Source organism: Herpailurus yagouaroundi, unplaced genomic scaffold (genome assembly GCF_014898765.1).
Source record: "Herpailurus yagouaroundi ecotype Mexico unplaced genomic scaffold, PumYag 159, whole genome shotgun sequence".
NCBI classification, from domain to species: domain Eukaryota; kingdom Metazoa; phylum Chordata; class Mammalia; order Carnivora; family Felidae; genus Herpailurus; species Herpailurus yagouaroundi.
Genome location: NW_024412400.1, coordinates 76,149,296 through 76,170,993, shown reverse-complemented (window position 1 = coordinate 76,170,993; position 21,698 = coordinate 76,149,296). Strand labels below are relative to the sequence as shown.

General features: G+C 40.7%; 1 protein-coding gene across 8 annotated transcripts in view; it reads left to right on the top strand.

Annotated features, from left to right (window-relative positions):
* Positions 1–21,698, top strand: part of ABCC5 (ATP binding cassette subfamily C member 5) — an 89,387-nt gene that overhangs the window by 1,649 nt on the left and 66,040 nt on the right. For 6 of the 8 annotated variants that reach the window (XM_040480906.1, XM_040480911.1, XM_040480913.1 and 3 more), the window contains one exon: positions 11,341–11,524. In XM_040480906.1, the coding sequence (XP_040336840.1) occupies positions 11,396–11,524 (129 nt within the window). In that variant the 5' untranslated portion in view covers positions 11,341–11,395. Of the gene's footprint in view, positions 1–7,642; positions 7,773–9,811; positions 9,918–11,340; positions 11,525–21,698 lie in introns of those variants that run through there. The other 2 variants (XM_040480904.1, XM_040480905.1) reach the window with 2 other exon arrangements.

Below are 21,698 nucleotides of genomic sequence, written 5' to 3'. Positions count from 1 at the left end.
CCCCCCCCGCAGGCCCTGTGCTGACAGCTAGCCTGCTTCAGATTCTGTGTCTCCCTCTCTTCCTGCCCCTCCCCTGCTCACACTGCCTCTCTCTCGCAAAGGAAATAAACATTAAAAAAAAATTTTTTTTTAAAGAGAAACAAAACTCCTAAACCCCTGATGTTAACTTGAATTATTTATAATATCACTTAAATATTTATAATCATAAAATCATGTATAAAGTCCTTATACTTATAGCTCTTATAAGATAAAATTATATATTAGATATTCTACAAATTAGAATTTTTTATTTGATTTATAAAAAATAAAATGTTACTGTCCGAGAACATTTGAGAAGTAACAATTCTAAAAATTAGATATTCTATAAATTAGAATAAATTTATAAATTATGTACATACAAGACTGTAGAATCAAAAACATTAATGTGGTAGATAATATTGTTTTATTAAAATTAGATAACTGCTGTCCATTTCCCTATCTTTTTTACAAGGAGCTAGTTTTTGAACACCTATCTGTTATTTTATTGGGTCAATATGATAGTGCATGTCAATATAACTGTACTTAACGCTTTTTTAAAGCAATTCTTCATTTCTTTCTCACTACTACCTTTACTGCTAATTAGTTGAGATGTTATTACTACGAAGGTGAGAAGTGTGTAATTCTTTCCTTCATAAAGTGGCTATGTGATATGACTTACCATAACGTGCCTCTACTGCTGTGTACTGTATGAACACTCAGCTTCACCCACTGCAGTTCTCTATTGAAAATACTGTGAAATCTTTGTCTATATAATATGCAATGTCATTTGGCTTTCATCTGGCATTGTTGACATCTTTTTTTTTTTTAGTTTATTAAAAAATTTTTTTTTCAATTCCAGTATAATTAACATATTAGTTTTAGGCTATATTAGTCTTAGGCTATGTTGTGATTTGACAATTCTATATATTATTACTCAGTGCTCATCATGATAAGCATGCCCTTAATCCCCTTGACCTATTGCACCCACCCCCCCCCCCCACCTACCACCCCTCTGGCAACTACCAGGTCTTCATATTTAAGAGTCTGTTGTTTTGAGGGGGCGTCTGGGTGGCTCAGTCAGTTAAATGTCCTACTCTTGGTCTTGGCTCAGGTCATGATCTTACAGTTCATGAGTTTGAGCCCCACATCCGACACCATGCTGACAGTGTGGCGCCTGCTTGGGATTTTCTTTCCCTCTCTCTGCCTCTCCCCTGCTTGCCCTCTCTGTCTTTCTCAAAATAAGTAAGTAAACTTGAAAAAAAAGGAGTCGTGTTTTGGGGCCACCTGGGTGGCTTAGTTGGTTAAACAACCTACTCTTGATATCAGTTCAGGTCAAGATCTCCCTATTGTGTGATTGAGCTGCGCATGGGGCTCTGCACTGAGTGTGCAGCCTGCTTGGGATTCGCTCTCTCCCTCTTTCTCTGCCCATCTCCCACTTGTGAGCATGCTTTCTCTCTCTGTGTCAGAATAAAAAACTAAACATTAAAAAAAAAAATCTGACTTTTGGTGGTCTCTTTTTTCTTTGTTCGTTTGTTTCTTAAATTCCACATGTGAGTGAAATCATATGGTATTTGTCTTTCTCTGATTGACTCATGTCATTTAGCATTATACCCTCTAGATCCATCCATGTTGCTGTAAATGGCAAGATTTCATGCTTTTTTTATGGCTGAGCAATATTCCTTTATATATATACACCTATGTGTATATATGTATATATATATGTATATACATATGTGTATATGTATATATATGTATATATGTATATATGTATGTGTGTATATGTATATATAGGTATATGTGTATATTTGCATATATAATCTTCTATATAAATCTGTATGTATATATATTTATAATCTTCTATATTTATATTTATATTCTATATTTCTATTTTATATAAAATATAAAATCTTCTTTATGCATTCATTTATGGATGGACACTTGGGTTGTTTCCATATCCTGACTATTGTAAAAAATGCTACAATAAACATAGGGGTGTATATATCTTTTTGGAGGTGTTTCCATTTTCTTTGGGTAAATACCCCATAGTGGAATTAATGAATAATATGGTAACTTTATTTTTAATTTTTTTAATGTTTATTTTTGAGAGAGAGTGTGTGTGCAAACAGGAGAGAGGCAGAGAGAGAGAAAGGGAGACAGACTCTGAAACAGGCTCCAGGCTCTGAACTGTCAACACAAAGCCTGACATGGGGCACAAACTCACGAACCATGAGATCATGACCTAAGCTGGAGTCGGAAGCTCAACTGAGCCATCCAGGCGCTCCTGCTTTTAATTTTTTGAGGAAACTCCATACTGTTTTCCACAGTGGCTGCACCAATTTTGGAATTGTTGATATGTGAAATCCTTTTCTCTTTTCCAAGTTGCCAAGGGGGCACCTGAATGGCTCAGTGGCTCAGGCCGTGATCTCACAGTTGTGAGTTTGAGCCCTGCATCAGGCTTGCTGCTGTCAGTGTGGAGCTTGCTTTGGATCCTCTGTCCACCCCCTCTCTCTGCCCTCCCCTGGCTCGCTCTCTCTCTCTCTCTCTCTCTCTCTCTCAAAAAATAAACATTTAGGGGCGCCTGGGTGGCCCAGTCAGTAGGCGTCCAACTTCGGCTCAGATCATTCCAACTTCGGCTCAGATCATGATCTCATGGTTCGTGAGTTTGAGCCCCACGTCGGGCTCTGTGCTGACAGCTCAGAGACTGGAGCCTGTTTCAGATTCTCTGTCTCCCTCTCTCTCTCTGTCCCTACCCCGCTCCCTCTCTGGCTCTCTGTCTCTCTCTCAAAAATAAAGAAACATTAAGAAAAAAAAAAAAGAATTCTCCGGGTGCCTGGGTGCCTTAGTCAGTTAAGTGACCAACTTCAGGTCACGTCATGATCTTTCAGTCTGTGAGTTCGAGCCCTTCATCCGGCTCTGTGCTGACAGCATAGCCTGGAGTCTGTTTCCGATTCTGTGTCTCCCTCTCTCTCTCTGCCCCTCCCCCGTTCATGCTCTGTCTCTCTCTGTCCCAAAAATAAATAAAAAACATTAAAAAAAAATTTAAGTTGCCAGAGACCGTTAAAGAGGTTTATTATTCTCTCACACTGTTGTTTCTGTGATGGCAAGTAAAATATTCACTTTATTAGCTAACTTGAAAAAAAAGTCTTATTTCTTGAAAATGACTTTCATTGTAAAATTGATCTGCAAAAGTGAAATTTTGTCTTCATAAGAATTCAACTGCGAATGCCACAGCAGATGTGGAGTGATCATTGCCATTTGGCATTAGGTCCTGGTAACCTGGGTAGAGGAAGCTACTGCAATAAAACACTTCTGTCAATGAGCAGCAGTACCACCATCCATCCAGTTCTGCAACCAGAAACCTAGGTGGTACCCTTGACACATTTCTTTCTCACACCACTTTACCTACTCCATCACCAAGGTCTGCTGATTGTCTTCCCTTCTAGGTACTTCTAACTCTTTCTCCAGTCTACCAGCCACAGTGCAGTCTTCAAAATGCAAATTTGATTTCTCAACCCTTAACCCACTCACCATTAAAAACCTTGTCGTGGTTGCCATTTGCTCTTCCTCTGAGACCTGTAACATGGTCTACAAGGCCTTTAGAGATGTTCCCTTCCTTTTCCTTCTGCTTGGTCTTTGTTGTTCCCTCTGCTTGGAGTGCTCTCTGCTCTGCCCACCTCCACATGTTCACCTTACTAACTCCCACTGTCCTTCAGGCACAACTCATACCTTCCTTGTCTAGTACCTACTCCAGTTATAATTTAACTTTGGACTCAAGTTTATTTGGAACTCTAAGCCCCATAAGGACAGGAAACTTCTCTGTTTTCGCTCCATTATATCTCCATCAAATATTGAATGAATATTTTTAGTGGATTACATAAAATAAGTATTATTTTTAAAATATGTACAAGTGTGGGTTTACATAGATTCTCTACTCTAGCCCCTTGCCTGAGGATTGGAGAATATCACTCCCCCAAACATCTCACAACACAAAATCATTTTAAGGAGGGGATGCTTTGCAATCAGTATCATGTAAATAAGTAGAAGTCTAATTATACTTATAAGTAAGTGTAAGTTAAGTACGATTGTTTGGCCCAGGCTATCTGTAGACAGACAGAGATAAGACCTTAGGGTATTGAGGCTTCGCACCACGTCTGCTCAATGGTCGTCTATTATTGTGTTTTTTTTTTCTTTTAACCTATGATCAATATATTTGGAGTATTTCAGGGAGATTTTTAGAAGCTTTTGATTTTATATTAAAGTATCAGATTTCCAGCTTTGGGATTCTACGGTGTTTGAGGCATGGTAGGAAGTGCTAGTATACCTCAGCAAGGTGGCTTGAGGCGTGCTGAGGAGGTTTATCTTATGCAACCAGATGGCCACAGGTGCTTCAGGAATTCTCATCAGCAGATATAGATATAGCGACCTGCAAGATTCTTTGGCTCAAGTGCATATAGTCCCAGTGAGAGGAGATATGATTTGTTCCTATGACACTAAAACATTTTTATCATGAAATACTTAAAGCCACCAAAACGTACAGCAAATGATATTAGAAGGACCTGTGTACCCACTCCAAACCTCGTTAAAATGAACATTTATAAGTCATTAAATTTTTTTAATGTATATTCATTTTTTAAGAGAGTGAGAGAGAGCATGAGCAGGGGAGGGGCAGAGAGAGGGGGAGACACAGAATCTGAAACAGGCTCCAGGCTCTGAGCTATCAGCACAGAGCCTGATGCGGGGCTCCATCCATGAACCGCAAGATCATGACCTGAGCTGAAGTCGGATGTTCAACCAAAAGAGCCACCCAGGCACCCCTATAAATCATTTTAAAAAGAAATAAAATATTACAGAAACAGATGAAGCTCCTGTGTCTGCCTCTCTGATCTTATTCTTGTACCTCCAACACCAGCTATATCTCCAATTACACCTTGAAATTGTTGTTCGTCATGCCCAGGTATTTTTTATATTTTTAAGTACATATATGTGTATTCATAAACTACATATCACATTTTTACATATTTACAAAATAAATACAAATTGGGGTTATACAATTTGAGTCTTTTTGTAACTTATTTGTGCTCAACATTGTTTTTGAAACTTATACATAGTGAGATACATTATAGCCCATGTTCTTTAACTGCTGTATAGTAGCTCATTATACAAATACCATAATCTAGTTATCTGTTCTCTTGTTAATGGAATTTAGTTTCTTTCCACTACTACAGACAATGCACAATGAATATATCTCCTTGTGTATATATGTGGGAGGCCCTTTAGAGCATCTTTTCTCAGCTAATAGCATTAAGCCCTGATGCCCTAAAGCATTCACTGTGTGTAATGAATTAACTTCTCTCTTGGACATCTAGAATGATACTAGATATGTGTTATCCTTGGGAGAACTGAGAAAATAATCACTCAAATAATTCTTTTTAGGGCTTAATTCACTTGCAGAAGCCTCCATAGAGAAAGGCTACCCTACAGCATATATGTAGAAGTGGAATTTCTGGGTTCAAGGATAGGCATATGAGGTGGAAACCATTAGTTTCCACTGAAATCTGTTCTTTCCTTCTTCCATTGTAATGGAATTGTAGATGGCTCATAGCTTCCCAGCTGAGGATTGCACTTCCCAGTTTCCCTCTCACTTAGATGTGCCCAGATGATTAAATTGTCACTAGTAGAATGTGAATGGAAATGATGTATATTGCTTCCCTGCTGGTGCCTCAAGATCAGGTCACACATCTCTATATTCTTCCTTCCTTCCACCCGGGTGACTCGTAATAGCAATGAGTAGAAAAATTTTGGAGCTATATGTTGAACCTGACAGAGCCACCATACCCTTGGTCTCTGACTGCCTGCAGGAAGCAGGACTACACTACTGATCTGGGATACTTACCTAAGACTTTTATTTATGAGAGAAATAAACTTCTTGACTCCGAGCCACTAAATTTTAGGTGTCTGCCAGGGATCTAACAATACTGCCCTATATATAGCCCTTTTCCAATCTACTAAATGTGGCCAAACTGCTCTTTAATATGGTTCTATCAGTTGATACACTGCCAGCAATGTGCAAAATATCCTGTTTTTCCAGATCCTTGACAATAGTCGGTGTTGTCAGGTTTTTATGTTTTCCCATGAGAAGGGCATAAAACAGTATCTCATTGCTATTTTAACTTGAATTTCCCTGGTTTTTTTTTTTTCCTGATTGGGTGTCTTTGCATGCTTGAATGGTTGTTCAGGTTTCCTTTACAGTGTGTTCACTGTCTGTTCATATCATTTGCCTATTTTCCGACTGAGTGATTTGCCCTTTCTTATTGAGTTGTAGAAACTATTTGTATATTTTGTATCCAAAATTTTGTTGGTTATAACTTGTGGTTTTGCTTTTCAATTTATGGCTCTTGTACAGAAATTTAAATTTAGCTATAGTAAGAATGTATCAATCTTTCCTTTATTTTTTGTGTTTGCAACTTGTTTAAGAGGTTCTTCTCTACTCCCAAGGTTATGAAGTTATTTCACATTTTCTTCCCAACATTTTAAAGTTTTCCCTTTCACAGGTCGGTCTTTGATCTACCTGAAATCGGTTTTTCTGTGTGGGCTGAAGTAGTAATCCCTGAGTTTTTAAAAATACAGATGACCTATTGTCCCAGCACTATTTATCCAAACTTCTTCCTTTCCCTACTGATCTGTAATGTTTTCTCAGTCACAGATCGTGTTTACACATATGCATGAGTCTGTTCCCAGCCTCTTTGTGGTGTTGCATAGGCCTATTAATCCATCCTCACTCAGGAACATCGTGTTAATTAATTATGATACCTTAGTGTCTTCACACTAGCTAGTTGTATAAAGATGAACAAGTCACTTTACCTTTTTAAAAATAATCTCTGAAATGGAGAAGATATACCTACACTGTGGTTGTGGAGATTAAAAGAAACAAGAATTTCATGTAAAGCACCACGTACAGAGTAGGTAGGCACTCAACAGAGAGTAGTGATGTTACGATCATGTTGAAGGTACAGATGAAACACAAAGAGAAATACTGTGATCAGTCTCTTTGGGAACCTCAGTTTGATTTACAAAAAGGAGTGAGTTGGTACATCGTTTCCAAGGCTCTTGCTACCGTAGAAATTGTGATCCTGGCGTTTCATTATCTAGAAACCAGGTAGCACAAGGTTATGTGACAGGCAATGGGATAAAACTGATAAAGGTGATATCAGCGCAGGATGCAGGTCGAATACTGAGCAAACAATCGTAAAATGTTAACTGCCATAAAAGACACGAGTTGGGGCTAGTTGATAGCTGATGACCTTCATGATATTTTCTGGTGCATAAATGGCCGCACACCGTCGGCTCCGTCCTGCCTGCAAACACCGAGCTGCGCCCCCCACCCTCCCCCAAGGGCTACTGTCAACCTTCCCGGCCACCCACTGGGGCACACGGCCTCAGAGAAGATTCCAGACAGGCTTTCAGAAGCTCTGAGAAGGATGGTGCAGAGCCAGGAGCGCGGTGGAAAGGAGGAGCAGCCTGCGCCTCCTCCAGGGCTTCTGCAGCGCTTCTGGGAAATATAGTCCTTTGCCGCGTGTCGAGCCTCGGGCTCCTAGAAGAGGGACTACAATTCCCTTCAGTCTTGGGGAGTCTTTGTGCAGCACGCCTGCGCAGTCTGGCGGCCAATGCCGCTATAAAGGCTTGTTTTGCACCGGGGCTGATGCTCGGGAGCGTGGTCGAGTGGCCGGTGCGGCCATCCTGGAGCCGGGGCACAGGTAGGTAGCAGCTAACGTCGCACCCCCTCCTTCTCTGTTGGTTGTCACGGGGGTCACCCCTGTATGTTCCCACCCGGGGTGGCGGACTGGGATCGGGGATAAGAGGAGGTTCGGGGGGAATCCGGAGACCTGAGAAGCGCAGCCTGGCCTCCTTCTAGTGTCCCGCCGCCCCCTCCTCGGGACGCAATCCCTGAGGGCTGGCTGGTGCTGAGGTCCTGGCGTCGGAAGGCAGGTAGGGTGGGCTGAGTGGTCGAGAGTGCTGGCTACATACCCGGATGCGGCCACCAGGGGGTGCTGCGTCCGCGGCCCGTGGGTGTGGGTCGCTGTGGCCTCGTCAGGCCCAAACTGGCCGTGGGAACGCCCAAGGGTCAAGGCATCCCAGGTGAAGCTGACGAGAGAGAAGCCCCCATCCTCATGCTTGTGGGGAGGGCGGCCCGGGGCACACCCCGCTCAAGTCTTATACCAGCAATTCTGAGCTGCCAGCGCAGCGACCTTAAAAGTCATCCTCTCGTTTTCTGCAAACGGGTAAATGGACGTTCGTGACACAAGTACGCACAGCAAACCCTGGGCAGAGCCAGGAATGGAGGGAGTCCTGATCTCTTGACTGTCATCAGTGCCTTTCCACTTCCACCACACAGAGCTGCATGTTGCTTTGTGTTTGTTGCACAGGGGTCATCTGGCTTCTGCACAGACGTGGGGAGGCAGGAGGCAGAAGGGCACAGGAATGATTGGCAAAGTTTCAGAAGGTTTTGAAGGACAAGATGGATAGCTTATACTGGAATCTGTTGCCTAAGTGAAGGGTGCGGAAGGTTGAGGCACAACAAGTGGATTATCAGAGGGTGGTAAATAGCTTCAGGTCTTCTTGTGCAGCTTCAGGGCCTGAATGAAATTCCTGAGGTTGGATACCTAAGGAATGTTGTAATGAAGGCAATTTGGAAACACCAGTCTGGCTAGTTCCAGTTCTTGCAATCCCCCTCCCCCATGCAGTTTCCTCTGCATCATTGTGCAGGGAGAATGTCTACACTTTTACCACTGGAAGGGGAACCTTGATTAAAAAAAAAAAAAAAAAAAAAAGGACAGTTGTCTGGCCTCAACTCTGTTGATTTTGAATCTGGACACTTCTTTGGGGTTCTACCACTTTGGTTGTTCTGCTAATGTCATTGTGTAGCTCTGACTCAAAAAAGAAAAAAAAAATCCTTTCCTTTTTTCCGTTCTTGACAGCTGAATCAAGTTAGCATTGCAAAACAACTTTTTAACACCCAAAAGGAGAACAGAAGAAAATAGGGAAGTACAAATAGAGTCAAAAAGAGTCAAGCCTATAGTGATCCTTTCTTGGTTGCTTTATTCAGACTTGGGCTTGTTTTCTTTCTAAAACTCATAGGGATTCCTAGCTCTTGGGTGGCCTCTATGTGGGGTGCCCGATCTTATAATCCTGATCACAGAAGACGGAATTCTTATATTCAAGGCCAAGAGATAGTAACTTTGTGCATACTCAAGGCCTGCCTACTCTCATGGCTATGCCTCTTTTCCCAGGAAGCTAAGAAACAAGAGTGTTAGAGGCAATGGAGACCTACTCCCCACCTCCTTCATACGTAGAATAACTTGAAATAAAATGATTGAAACACACTTTAGTTATCAAGAGTTCTTAGACAATTGGGATGAACTTTATGTTCTTCTTGATATGGCATTTGGAATTGTGAATTAGTTGGTTGGGCCGTGCCCCTTTCAAACCCACTTCCTTCCTCTTGCCTTTTTTTCAAAATGGGACTTATCTGTTCAGCTTCCACACAATCAGCTAGGTTAGGGAGCCTTTTGTGAGGAAGGTTGGACTTCAGTGATCCCTCTAACAAGAAGGATTACTCTGATCTGCAGCTGCAACCTGACATTGGGGACACAGGGAGATGCCCAGGTCTGTTTATAGTTTAGGCTTAATGAGGTCTCAGTGACGTGATTGCTGTGCTCTTGGTTGTAAGCCGGAGTGCTTTATGGTGCAGTTTGTCCTTGGACAAGGTGACTTTTTTTTTTTTTTTTTAAAGATACGTAATTTAGCAGTATCGACTCAGGGTAGTTGAACTAGACTTCTGAAAGGCAAGAAGTGTGTTGGAAACACGTCTGTATGGAGGAGATTTAGTTCTTTTTTATTTAGTAAGTATTCTCCTTTTCTCTGATACCTTAGAAAAATGAATTGTAGTGGTCAGAATTTTGTCTGCAGAGTAGTACTTTTAAGACCCAGTGATAGCTAGGAAGTTATGGAATCCAAAAGGCAACACAGCTACACTTCTTTAATTTCTAGTGAGGCTGGTGCGAAAGGCGTTTTCTCAGCTTGTATCTGGGAAACTTTGAGCCATCTCAGAGTGGGGGAAATGTGTGTGTTTTATTTTTTCAGAATTAACCAGAGTTGATACAGTATATTGATCAAAGTTAGCCAGGCAAGCAGAGGTTTAGAACAGAGTTTCAGGTAAATATTAGGTAAGATTTTGTTGGACAGGATGGGGAATTTCTTTTTGTTATTGTTTTCTAATAACGGCTTTGTTGAGATATAAATTATATACCATTAAATGCACCCCTTTAAAGTATTACAACTCAGTTTTGGGTTAGTACATTCACAGGCTTGGGCAACCATCAACACTGCCTAATTTTAGAACACTTTCAGTACCCCAAGGGGAATTTGTTTTTAAAGTTAAGGTGTAATATTGTTGGGGCAACTGGGTGGCTCAGTCAGTTAAGCATCCTACTTCCGCTTAGGTCATGATTTCACATCTCGGGAGTTTGAGCCCTGTGTCGGGCTCTGTGCTGAGAGTTCAGAGCCTGGACCCTGCTTCAGATTCTGTGCCTCTATTTCTCTCTGCCCCTCCCCTGTTTGTGCTGTCTCTGTCTCTCTCTTAAGAATAAATAAACATTAAAAAAATTTTTTTTTAAGTTAAGGTGTGATAATATTGTTTTGTTTTGCATTTCAGGTGTAAATTTGTTTTGTATTTGTATTTATGTAACTTCATGGAGCTTTAAAATAACAAACCAGTTACCCAATTATAAAAACGCAGAGGTGGGATATATCATTGGTAGAATAAGGGCTTTGTAAATTTTCATTTAGTAACATTTAGTAGGAGAAATAATATCCATTTTAAAATTGTGGAGTTTATAATGCTTGGAACAAACTTAAAAGTTGTCTTTTTTTTTTTTTTTTGAAAGACTTATCTGAATGCTCCTTACATGGGTTTGAGCTTAGTTGAAGGTGATGATATCTCTTTACTAGTGTGTTTATTTTTTTCTAATCTTTTTTCCCCCCTTAGGGGTGGGAGGTGGTAATCCTTGGTTCTATTACACTGATATTTTTTTCTTTAAAAAAAATGAAATGGCACTTTAAACATTTCTGAAAAATTATTTTTATAGGTATAATGGTAGTAAACTTTAATGCTTTTGCCCTTTTTTTTTCTAGTTTAAAGTACTTTTGCATATGATTAAGTACAAATTTAGGAAATCTCTTTCCTTAAGGAAATAAAGAAAATTTTTAAAAAATTCTGGTATAATTAACATATAGTGTTATTCTTTGATGAATTTTTAATTTCAGAAATTCTCAAGTGAAACCAAAAGTCTGTGAGCCCTGGCACCTCTACTCAGAGAAGATGAAGGATATCGACATAGGAAAAGAGTATATCATCCCCAGTCCTGGTTATAGAAACGTGAGAGAGAGAACCAGCACTTCCGGGCAGCACAGAGACCGAGAGGACTCCAAATATAAGAGAAATCGACCGGTCAGTATTCCTTTTCCTGAATTCCTTTTCTTACCTACTTGTTGTATTAGACTACACCTTCTTTTTTCATATAATGTATAATTAAAACGAAATTTCATTTTTGTTGTTGGCTTTATTTTTTTATTAAAAAAATTTTTTTTAATGTTTATTTATTTTTGCGAGAGAGAGAGACAGAGCATGAGCAGGGGAGGGGCACAGAGAGAGGGAGACACAGAATCCAAAGCAGGGTCCAGGCTCTGAGCTGTCAGCACAGAGCCCGATGCCAGGCTCAAACCCACAAACCCTGAGATCATGACCTGAGCTGAAGTTGGAAGCTCAACCCACTGAGCCACCCAGGCATCCCTGTTGTTGGCTTTAGATCACTGGTAAGAATTTATGGTTACATATAAAAAAGGAGCGGTCGGTTGGCTTCAGCCTGCCACCTATTTCTCCTTTTGAGTTCTCCTCTCTCCTGCTTGTACTACCCTGTGGTGAATTCTGAAAAGGCTTTGCTTGAGAGAAGTCACATGTAGGGGTGGGGGTGGGGGTGCTGAAGAGGGAAGAGAGGGAATATGAACCATTAAACTTCATTCATGTACTTAGGGGCACCTGGGTGGCTCAGTCAGTTGAGCATCAGGCTTAATCTTAGCTCCTGGTCCCAGGGTTGTGGGATCGAGCCCCTTGTTGGGCTCGGTGCTGAGTGTAGAGCCTGCTTAAGATCTTCTCTCTCCCTCTCCCTCTCTCTCCTTTTGCCCTGCTCATGTTCTCTCTCTCTCTCTCTCTCTCTCTCTCTCTCTCTCTCTCAAATAAAACAAAACAAAACAGAAACAACCCCCCCCAAACTTCATTCATGTACTTAAAATTGGTTTGTTTGTTTTTTTGCCTCTGCCTCTGTTGTCTGTGTTTAAAATGTGAATCCTTTGGAGGGACTCCTGCAGATTTCAGAGTACTGGAACAATTCTAGACTGTGGTAGTATGATAAGTAAGTTTTCCAAGGAAATCCATGGATGTGAAGGAGTCTTTAGATAAGAATTTTGTTTTCTCCAAGGGAAATAATTAAAATACATTTTAAAAAAATTTTAATTAGTTTTTTATTTTTATTAAAAAAAATTTTTTTTTAATGTTTATTTATTTTTGAGACAGAGCATGAACGGGGGAGGGTCAGAGAGAGGGAGACACAGAATCTGAAACAGGCTCCAGGCTCTGAGCTGTCAGCACAGAGCCCGACGCGGGGCTCGAAATCACTGACCGCGAGATCATGACCTGAGCCGAAGTCGGCCGCTTAACCGACTGAGCCACCCAGGTGCCCCTTAATTAGTTTTTTTAAATGTTTATTTATTTTGAGAGAAAGAGACAGAGACCGAGTGTGAGTGGGGGAGGGGCAGAAAGAGAGGGAGACAGAATCCGAAGCAGGCTCCAGGCTCTGAATTGTGAGCACAGAGCCCCATGCGGGGCTCAAACGTACAGGTGTGAGATCAAGACCTGAGCTGAAGTCGGACACCTAACCAACTGAGATGCCCAGGTGTGCCATGAGTATACATTTTAAAATGGAAGAAATATCTTTCTTCTGAAAAAAAAAAAAATTATACCTTTTCTTCAATTGCAAAGGAAGAATGGGGGTGACTGGGTTTAGGAAGGTAAGGTTTGTATTCATGTACAGTATTTGTTATGTGAAAACTTGAGAATCAGAAAAACTTTGCAGCTGACACTGGAGTTTCATTAGCCTGACATTACCTGTCCTTCTTTGGTATGTGAAAGCTGTTGCCTTATTAAACAACATTTTCTCAGTAATAGGTGTTTTCTGTCCCCACCGTATATATATATTTTAAGTTTATTTATTTTGAGAGAGAGAGAGAGGGAGGGAGGGAGGGTAGGGGCAGAGACAGGGAGAGAGAGAATCCCAAGCAGGCTCTGTGCTGCCAGCTCAGAGTCTGATATGGGACTTGAACCTACGAACTGTGAGATAATGACCTGAGCCAAAATAAAGAGTGCTTAACCGAATGAGCCACCCAGGTGCTCCATCCCCACTGTTTATTATATAGTGCTTTCCTACTCAAGCTGAACTTTGGAAAACAGTCAATGTAATCACTGTCAAATCCTTAAGGTGCCAGTTCTATAACTTGTTTGTGGTTTGTGTTGTTTGTCTAAGCCTTATGTTAATTAACCACGTGGTGAGTATCTTCTGAGTGCCAGGCACTGTCAGTATGCACTTAACTCTAGAAAAAGTCACAAAGGTGACATTGGAGCAGGTCTTTGAAGGATGATTAGGTAGGGATGCTTTCAAGTTACTATATCATCTGTGGTTTGATGGTTTATGAATAAAATGGTATTGATAGTAGAACCTGACTCATGGGATTATTGAAGATTAAATGAGATAATGCATATAAAATGCTTAGACTGATGCCTGCCATTCTAAGATGGCGTTCTAACATTCTAAATGTTAGATCTTAGAACCAGTTGTCTAGAGCTTAGGATGTGAAAGAGAAAATTCTGCATGCCATGCTAAGGAATCTTTTACTATGGGCACTGGGGAACTATTGGAAGTTATTGAGGAGGTTTTTGTCCCCCCCTTTTTATTTTGAGATTACTATGCAAAGAAATTCTGTATACACTTTATCCATCTTCCCCCAGTGGTAACTTCTTGCAGAAAACTATAGCACCATAGGGGCACCTGGGTCATTCAGTTGGTTAAGTGTCCGACTTCGGCTCAAGTCGTGATCTCACTGCTTGTGGGTTTGAGCCCTGCAGCTCAGCGCCTGGAGCCTGCTTCAGATTCTTTGTGTCCCTCTCTCTTTGCTCCTACCCTGCTTGTGCTCTCTTTCTCTCAAAAATAAAATAAACATAAAAAACAAAACTATAGCACCATATCTCAACATTAAAACAATCCACCCACCTTATTAAGCCTTCCCAGTTTTATGGTTTTGTGTATACTCATTTGCATGTGTATATTCTGTGCAGTTTTTTCACATGTGTAGATTTTTGTGACCGTCACCACAGTCAGAACACAAAACAGCACCATCACAAGCATCTCTCATTCTACTCTCACCTCCCTTGCAGCCATAGCCACCTCCCTTCCCCTTGCCCCCAGTCTCTGGCAACCTCTAATCTGTTCTCCACCTTGACAATTTTGTCATTTTAAGAATGCTATAGGGACACCTGGGTGGCCCAGTCGTTTGAGTGCCCGACTCTTGATTTTGGCTCAGGTCATGATCCCAGCATTGTGGGATTGAGCCCCATGCCAGGCCCTGCACTGACCCTGGAGCCTTCTTGAGATTCTGTCCCTCTGCCCCTCTTCCCTGCTGCTTGCTCTGTCTTAAAAAAAAAAAAAAAAAAAAAAAGAATACTATATAAATGGAATCACGTAGCATGTAACTTTTGAGATTGGCTTTTTTCACTGTGCATAATTTCCTTGATATCCATCTCGTTTGATATGTGGATCAGTATTTTCTTTTTGTGAGTAGTATTCCATGTTTTAGGTAGTTCTTTCCTTTTCATTGTGAGTACTATTCTATGTTATAGAGGAACCATAGATTGTTTAACCATTCATTTGTTGAAGGGCATTTTGGGTTATTTCTAGTGTGTAGTTGTTACAAATAAAGCTGCCTTGAACATTTATATATAGGATTTTGTGTGAATAAGCTCTCATTTGTCTGGATAAATGCCCAGGAATGCAGTTGCTGGGTCATATGGTAAGTGCATGTTTCGGTGTATAAGGAACTTCAATACTCTTTTCCAGACTGGCTGTACACTTTTCCATTCCCACCAGCAATATATGAGTGATCCAGTTTCTCTGCATACTTGGCAGTATTTGGTGGTGTTGTTATTTTTATCTTAGCCATTCTGATAGGTATGTCTGATATCTCATTGTGGTTTTCGTTTGTGTTACCCAAGGGCTAATGATATGGAGCTGAGAAGGGATTTTTAAGACTTGATTTTTATCTTAGGAAGATTAGTTTTGAGACAATGTAGAAAAAACCTGCATAGGAGAGAGATAAAATATAGGGAGCGGTCGGGAGGCTCCTGTGCCAATCTATGTGAGAGAGCCAGGAGTCTGCATCCAACCAAGCATAATAGTGAGGTGAGATGAGAAAGGAGAGACAGGGGCATCTCTGGAAGGGGAAGGAAGTATTGGGGGATCTGGGATTGGTGGTAAGAGTTTAAAACTACTAATGGATGTATAGGAAGAGAAGAAGATTCAGGTGAGAATGAGTTTACTTTGAACATGCTGAATTTGAGTGCATCCAGATAAAATGATCAGAAGATAGAGCACAGGCAAGTAAGGTAGGAGAAGAAAAATTTGAAGTCATTAGTGCATCCATATAGATGAAGCCTTGGGAGTGAGCAAGGATGGCTTATAGCTCGGAAAAAAGGTGGAAGCTGGGAAGCTATTGTATGTGGGTAGTCTGGTGAAATTTCTGGAGACAGGGTCCTCACCCAGTTGGTTACAGTAGAAGTGACATTAGGACGTACAGTGGCAACAGCCAGCTTTTCCTCTCCAGGTTGAGAAGAACTGTAAATAGAATCACTATTGTGCCCTTTGTCCCCTAACTTATTAAGTCAGGAGCCAGACAGCAAGTTTCCTTCATGTGATCGAGTCTTATCTTGAAGAAACAGGAAGGCTGTTACTACTTTTATAAAATGTCAAGAGTCCACATAAACTTTATTTTCACTATCCTTTCATGTTTCCCAGACTTTTAAATTTGAGTACTGTTTTCATGATTTTTATCTTATCCTTGTGCCCTCTGAACTTTTTTCTTACTTGAAGTATTTCTTTTAATCTGGATTTTTTATTTTTGCTCAGCCTTGACCTAAGCAATAAATAAATAAAATCATAAGTTTATGCTGTCTGTTTTTTTATATATGTTAAAATGAATGCATAACTGTCAAGTGTTTTTAAAAGGTCACGTTCTGGGGTGCCTGGGTGGCTCAGGTCATGATCTCATGGTTCATGAGTTCGAGCCCCTTGTGGGACTCTGTGCTGACAGCTCAGAGCCTGGAGCCTGCTTCAGATTCTGTGTCTCCCTCTCTCTCTGCCCTTCCCTCCCCTCACGCTTTGTCTCTCTCTCTCTCAAAAATAAGTAAACATTAAAAAAATTTTTTTAAGTAAAAAAATAGCTTTGTCTAGTACATTATATTTTCAGATATTTGACTCTGAAAACTTTTCTGTATGGACTAAGGGTGTGTGAATTTGTCTATGCCCTTGTATTTTCAGAGTCAGGAATATTACCTGTGAGTCTACTTGCTTTTTGGAAGGAGAGAGGGATGAAGGAGATTAGTATTTGCAGACTCTGCATTATTTTTCTCTTGATTGGTACTCAGTGACTCAGCAAATTTTCTGGACAGTCAGTGATAGGATGAGTAAGAACACCTGCTTTTTTTTTTTTTTTCCTTTTCTTTTCGGCATCCATAAAGCTTTATAAAGCTCAGTACGGGTGTGATACGGTTATCTGGCTTGGTGCCAGGTGTTGGTTTCCAATAGCAGCCCAGAGTCCTCTGCTGGAGATGACAACAGCACTCCTATTGGTGCAGAGCCCAGTGGCTTTCTTGCATGGTGAAATGAATCTACAGGGCCATGGGTCTCCTGAGGTTGGCCTGCTGCCGTGATCATGAGCTCTTTTACGCTGTCTGCAGTGAGGCTGCTGCTTCTTTCCTAGGAAATGCTGCTTCAGGGAAATAAATATAGCCTGTTGGCTGGAGCTGAAGGAGGCTTCTGTCAAAAGGGAAGAAGAGTATTGAAACCAGCTTCCTGTATTCTAAGCAGTTTTAAATACCTAAGCCTTTATTTGGTTAAGATGTATGATCTGGATGTTACAAATGGTTAATGAAAACTTTTTTGATGAAATCTTGGTTCTGCTTTTAGGTAGCCTTCTGCTAATGGTTTCTTTAATGTCTCGCCATTCCTCCACTTTCTTTTAATCAGAAATAAACAGGTCAATGCCAGGAACAGGAAACTGGGCCTTCAGAGGTCTTTGTCAATGATCGAATTGGTCAATATCAAAATTACAGATTAATGTGAAGTTAATTTGGTGCACTGAAATTCACTAATTAGCAGAATTAAGCTTGTCTGTCCCTTCCCTTCTTATCCTCCCTTTAGGGAGTTAACCTATTTAGGTAATTAGATCTTACATATGTTTTAATTATTTAAGATTATTGTGTAAATTAGCTTTTCAAGGAATCAACTTCACTCTGTTATTAGGTATCAGATGAAAACTTGTGTTTACCAAAGCAGATATGGTGTTATATCTTGGTTTTCTTAAATGTTGTATTCTCATAGTAGAAAGCTAGCCAGACTGCCCCAATCTTCACTTCTTGCTTCTCACCACTGTCAGCAGTTGTAGGGGCTCTGCAGCACAGGGGTCACATGACAGAACCCTAACGTCATATACTAACATCTTATACTAAGCATTTAACATGGGTCTATGTATGGTACAAGGTGCTGAATGAAGATTTTTGTTTTTGTTTTTTATGTTTATTTTTGAGAGAGGGAGACAGACAAGAGAGAAGGAGACACAGAATCTGAAGCAGGCTCCAGGCTCTGAGCTATCAGCACAGAGCCTGAAGCGGGGCTCAAACTCATGAACAGTGAGATCATGACCTGAGCCGAAGTCAGACACTTAACTGACTGAGCCACCCAGGTGCCCCTGGAGGAAGTTTTATTTGTGAATTATACTTTGGATAAAAAAAACCCCCACAACATTTATTTTTTTTTTTTAAAGAAAAAGGTGGGGGGGGGGAAGGGCAGAGGGAGAGGGAGAGAAAGAATCCCAAGCAGGCCCCATGCTGTCAACACAGAGCCCTACATAGGGCTCGATCCCACAGACTGTGAGATCATGACCTAAGCCAAAATCAAGAGTCAGATGCTTAACTGACTGAGCCACCTAGGTGCCCAGATTTTTTTTTTTTTTTCCTAAAGCTAAAGCCTGACAGTCTTAAAGAGCTTTTGTCAAATGCAAAATATCAAAATTCTATCTAAATCTAAATCTCAGTCTGGACTGCATATGAAAATCACTTGAAGAATGTTAAAAACCATACCTATGAAGGGCCCTAAACCAGACTGATTAAACCACTCTCTGGATTAGTGTTCCAGCATCCATGTTGTTGTAAATTTGCCCTGGTGATCATAATGTAGCCAGCACAGAGAATCTCTGCTCTGGATCTCATGGAATAAAGTTTCTTCTATCCCCTCCACCAGTGGGGCTCTAAGTGTTTCCTGTAAGTCTTTTTCTCCCCTTCTGATTCATTTTCAGTTTAATCCTTTGAAACCTTATCATTATAATAACAAAGTTAATCTCACTCCCCAGTGTAATAGAAACTTTGAATAAGTTCCTTGGAATTTAGCTTTATATGAAGCAGCTAAAAACTCTCAAATTCCTGCCAATTATTGGGTAATGCTAGATTATGAACTGCAGAAAAATACCTATTTGCCATGGTATTGGTGTTAAGTTATATCCATTGGTTTTATGGATGAATCCATGAAGGCTGCCTTCTAGAATTTTGCTATCCCTCTTGACTGAAGTGGCCACTATTGGACTAAATTCTTAAGGGAAGAGCTTGAGATGGTCAGGATCATGTTCCTAACCCATTGCAGTAAGGATGGGATGAGAATTAGGAGAGGAAATGTCCTTTGTAGTTTTCTTTAACCTGTTGCAGGTAGGGAGGATGGGAATGCCTAAAGTCAGCTGGTCTTGGGAGGGCATCAACTTTTTTATTTCTTCTCTGATTTAAAAACACATTTTAATTTCTTTTTGATTTAATTTTTAATATTTTGAGTCTCTTGAAACCTGTGTCTGATCATACAAGAGTTCCCCTTAAAAAGTTTGTCCATCTAGATGTTTGTCATAAAGGCAGTTTCAGGGGAGGGGCATCTCAGAAAAACTTTTACTTGGGCCAGAAAAGTTTATAAGAGGCTACCCATTCTGTGTTTGTGAATTAAGATCTTGTGAATTAAGGAGATCTTGTGAATTAAGGAGAAGAGAGGGAGAATATGCTGTAGCGTCTGAGGCCAGTCTATTCTGATTGTACCCCAAATACTGCCTTTTTTTAAAGTTTATTTATTTATTTTTGAAAGAGAGAGTAGGGTAGGGGCAGAGAGGGGGACAGAGGATCTGAAGCAGGCTCTGTGCTGGCAGCAGAGGTTCGAACCTGCAAACCTAGAGATCATGACCTGAGCCAAAGTCGGATGCTTAACTGACTGAGCCACCCAGGCACCCCCAACTACTGCTTTCTTTGTGGAGTGTGCCAGACAGGAGTGCTGTAGCCTTTAATCCCCTTGAAAGCTGAGAGGCGCCTCTGAACTGCCAGTTGATTCCTGCCGTCCCCACATTCAGGAACAACTTGGATGAATCCTCAGCCCCCAGGCTTAGGAAGGCTGCCCTGCTGTTGTCCTGCTGTCAGGAAGGGATTGTTCAGCCTGGGGAATGATTTCTGGCCCCTAGTATCTTGTTCCAGGGGCCTCCATGCAGGGGACAGCCCACGGTTGCCCTGTCAGCAGACATTCCGCTCTGGCAGCCTGTTAAAATGAGATGGGACAAACTAGTTACGCGGTGGCCACGCTGTGCGATAGGTGTGCTAATTATCACAGCCACTGGGATGCTGTCAGTGTGCACAGCGGAGGGGAAGTCTCTTATGCAGTTATCTCCCTTTGCTTATGGATCAAATGTTCCTTGTTTCCCTCACCAGATGGACATGAATATGACTGTGTGTTTCCCTGACCCTTATTTGAACCATAGCAGAACCTGGATTTCATTGACCCCTTTTAGCTCCCCAATACCCCCCACTGTGCCCATTACCTTTGCCTTGGTAGGACAAAAAATGCTCAGTATCTTGTAGCTACATAATCCTCAGGAAGATATAAATGTCAGTAGTATTTCCTTGTTTAATGTTTTCTCAACTCCTGGATCAAGCAGTATTTTTCCCTTTGGAATGAATCGACTGCTGCAGAGGCCTTTCTCTGGCCGAGTCATCTGGCCATGGAAAGCCTTTCTGTCTGCAGTGCCTGTCAAGAGAAATAAGGAGAAATGGGCGCTCTTATCTCAGGAGAAACTGTAAAAAGTTACTTCTAAAAAGGATTTAAAATACTGTAACATAAAAAACAAATAGGCGTCATAAAATACACTCCCCCCTAGATCAGCATATGTCAAATACTAATGATATAATCTGTTTAGCTGTCTAGGACAACCTTAGCACTATTGACATTGAGGCCAGATAATTCTTTGTTGGGGGGGGTGGGTAGTTCTCTGCATTGTAGGATGTTCGGCATCTCTGGCCTTTACCTACAGGACAAACAGTTGTGAAAACCAAATATGTCTCCGAACATTGCCACATGTCCCCTGGGCAAGCAAAATCACCCTCTCTTGAGAACTGTGGGGCTACATACACTATGTAATACTGCGGCCACATGTCACTGAGCATTTGAAATATGTGCAGTCTGAATTGAGATGTGCTAGATATATAAGATACACAGTGGGGGTGCCTGGGTGGCTCAGTTGGTTAAGCGTTCGATTCTTGTTTGTGGCTCAAGTCATGATCTCATGGTCGTGCTGATAGAGTGGAGCTGGAGCTGGCTTAGGATTCTCTTTCTCTCCCTCTTTCTCTGCCCCTCCCCTGCTCACACTCTCTCCCTCTCAAAATGAATAAACATTAAAAAAAATACACACTAGATTTCAAAGACTTGGTACAAAAAAAAGTTAAAACATCTCATTAGTAATTTTTATTATTATATTTTCACATTACATAATTAATGTAATATTTATTATACATTACATTCAAATGTAAATAACATTACATTATTACAATTTTATCAATGATGTATTTAAAAGATAATATTTTCTATTGGATTAAGTAAAATATATTATTAAAAATAATTTCACCTGTTTTTTTTTTACTCTTTTAATGTAGCTACTAGAAAAACTTAAATTACATTTGTGACTTGCATTATATTTCTATTGGACAGCACTGAACTGATCTAATTGATCAAATGTAGTTTAGCCATTAATTTTGTATTAGGTATTTAATACCCAATAAACCATTGGATTGAAATTATTTTTTTCTTTTGAAAATTTTCCTTCATACATTACTGTTATAAAGACAGAGAATATGTAGAGTGTTACATATCACCAGTTTGTTCTCCTGAGTACCTGCCAGTGGCATATTAAAAATCACTTCAGTGTTCAGGGGCGCCTGGGTGGCTCAGTTG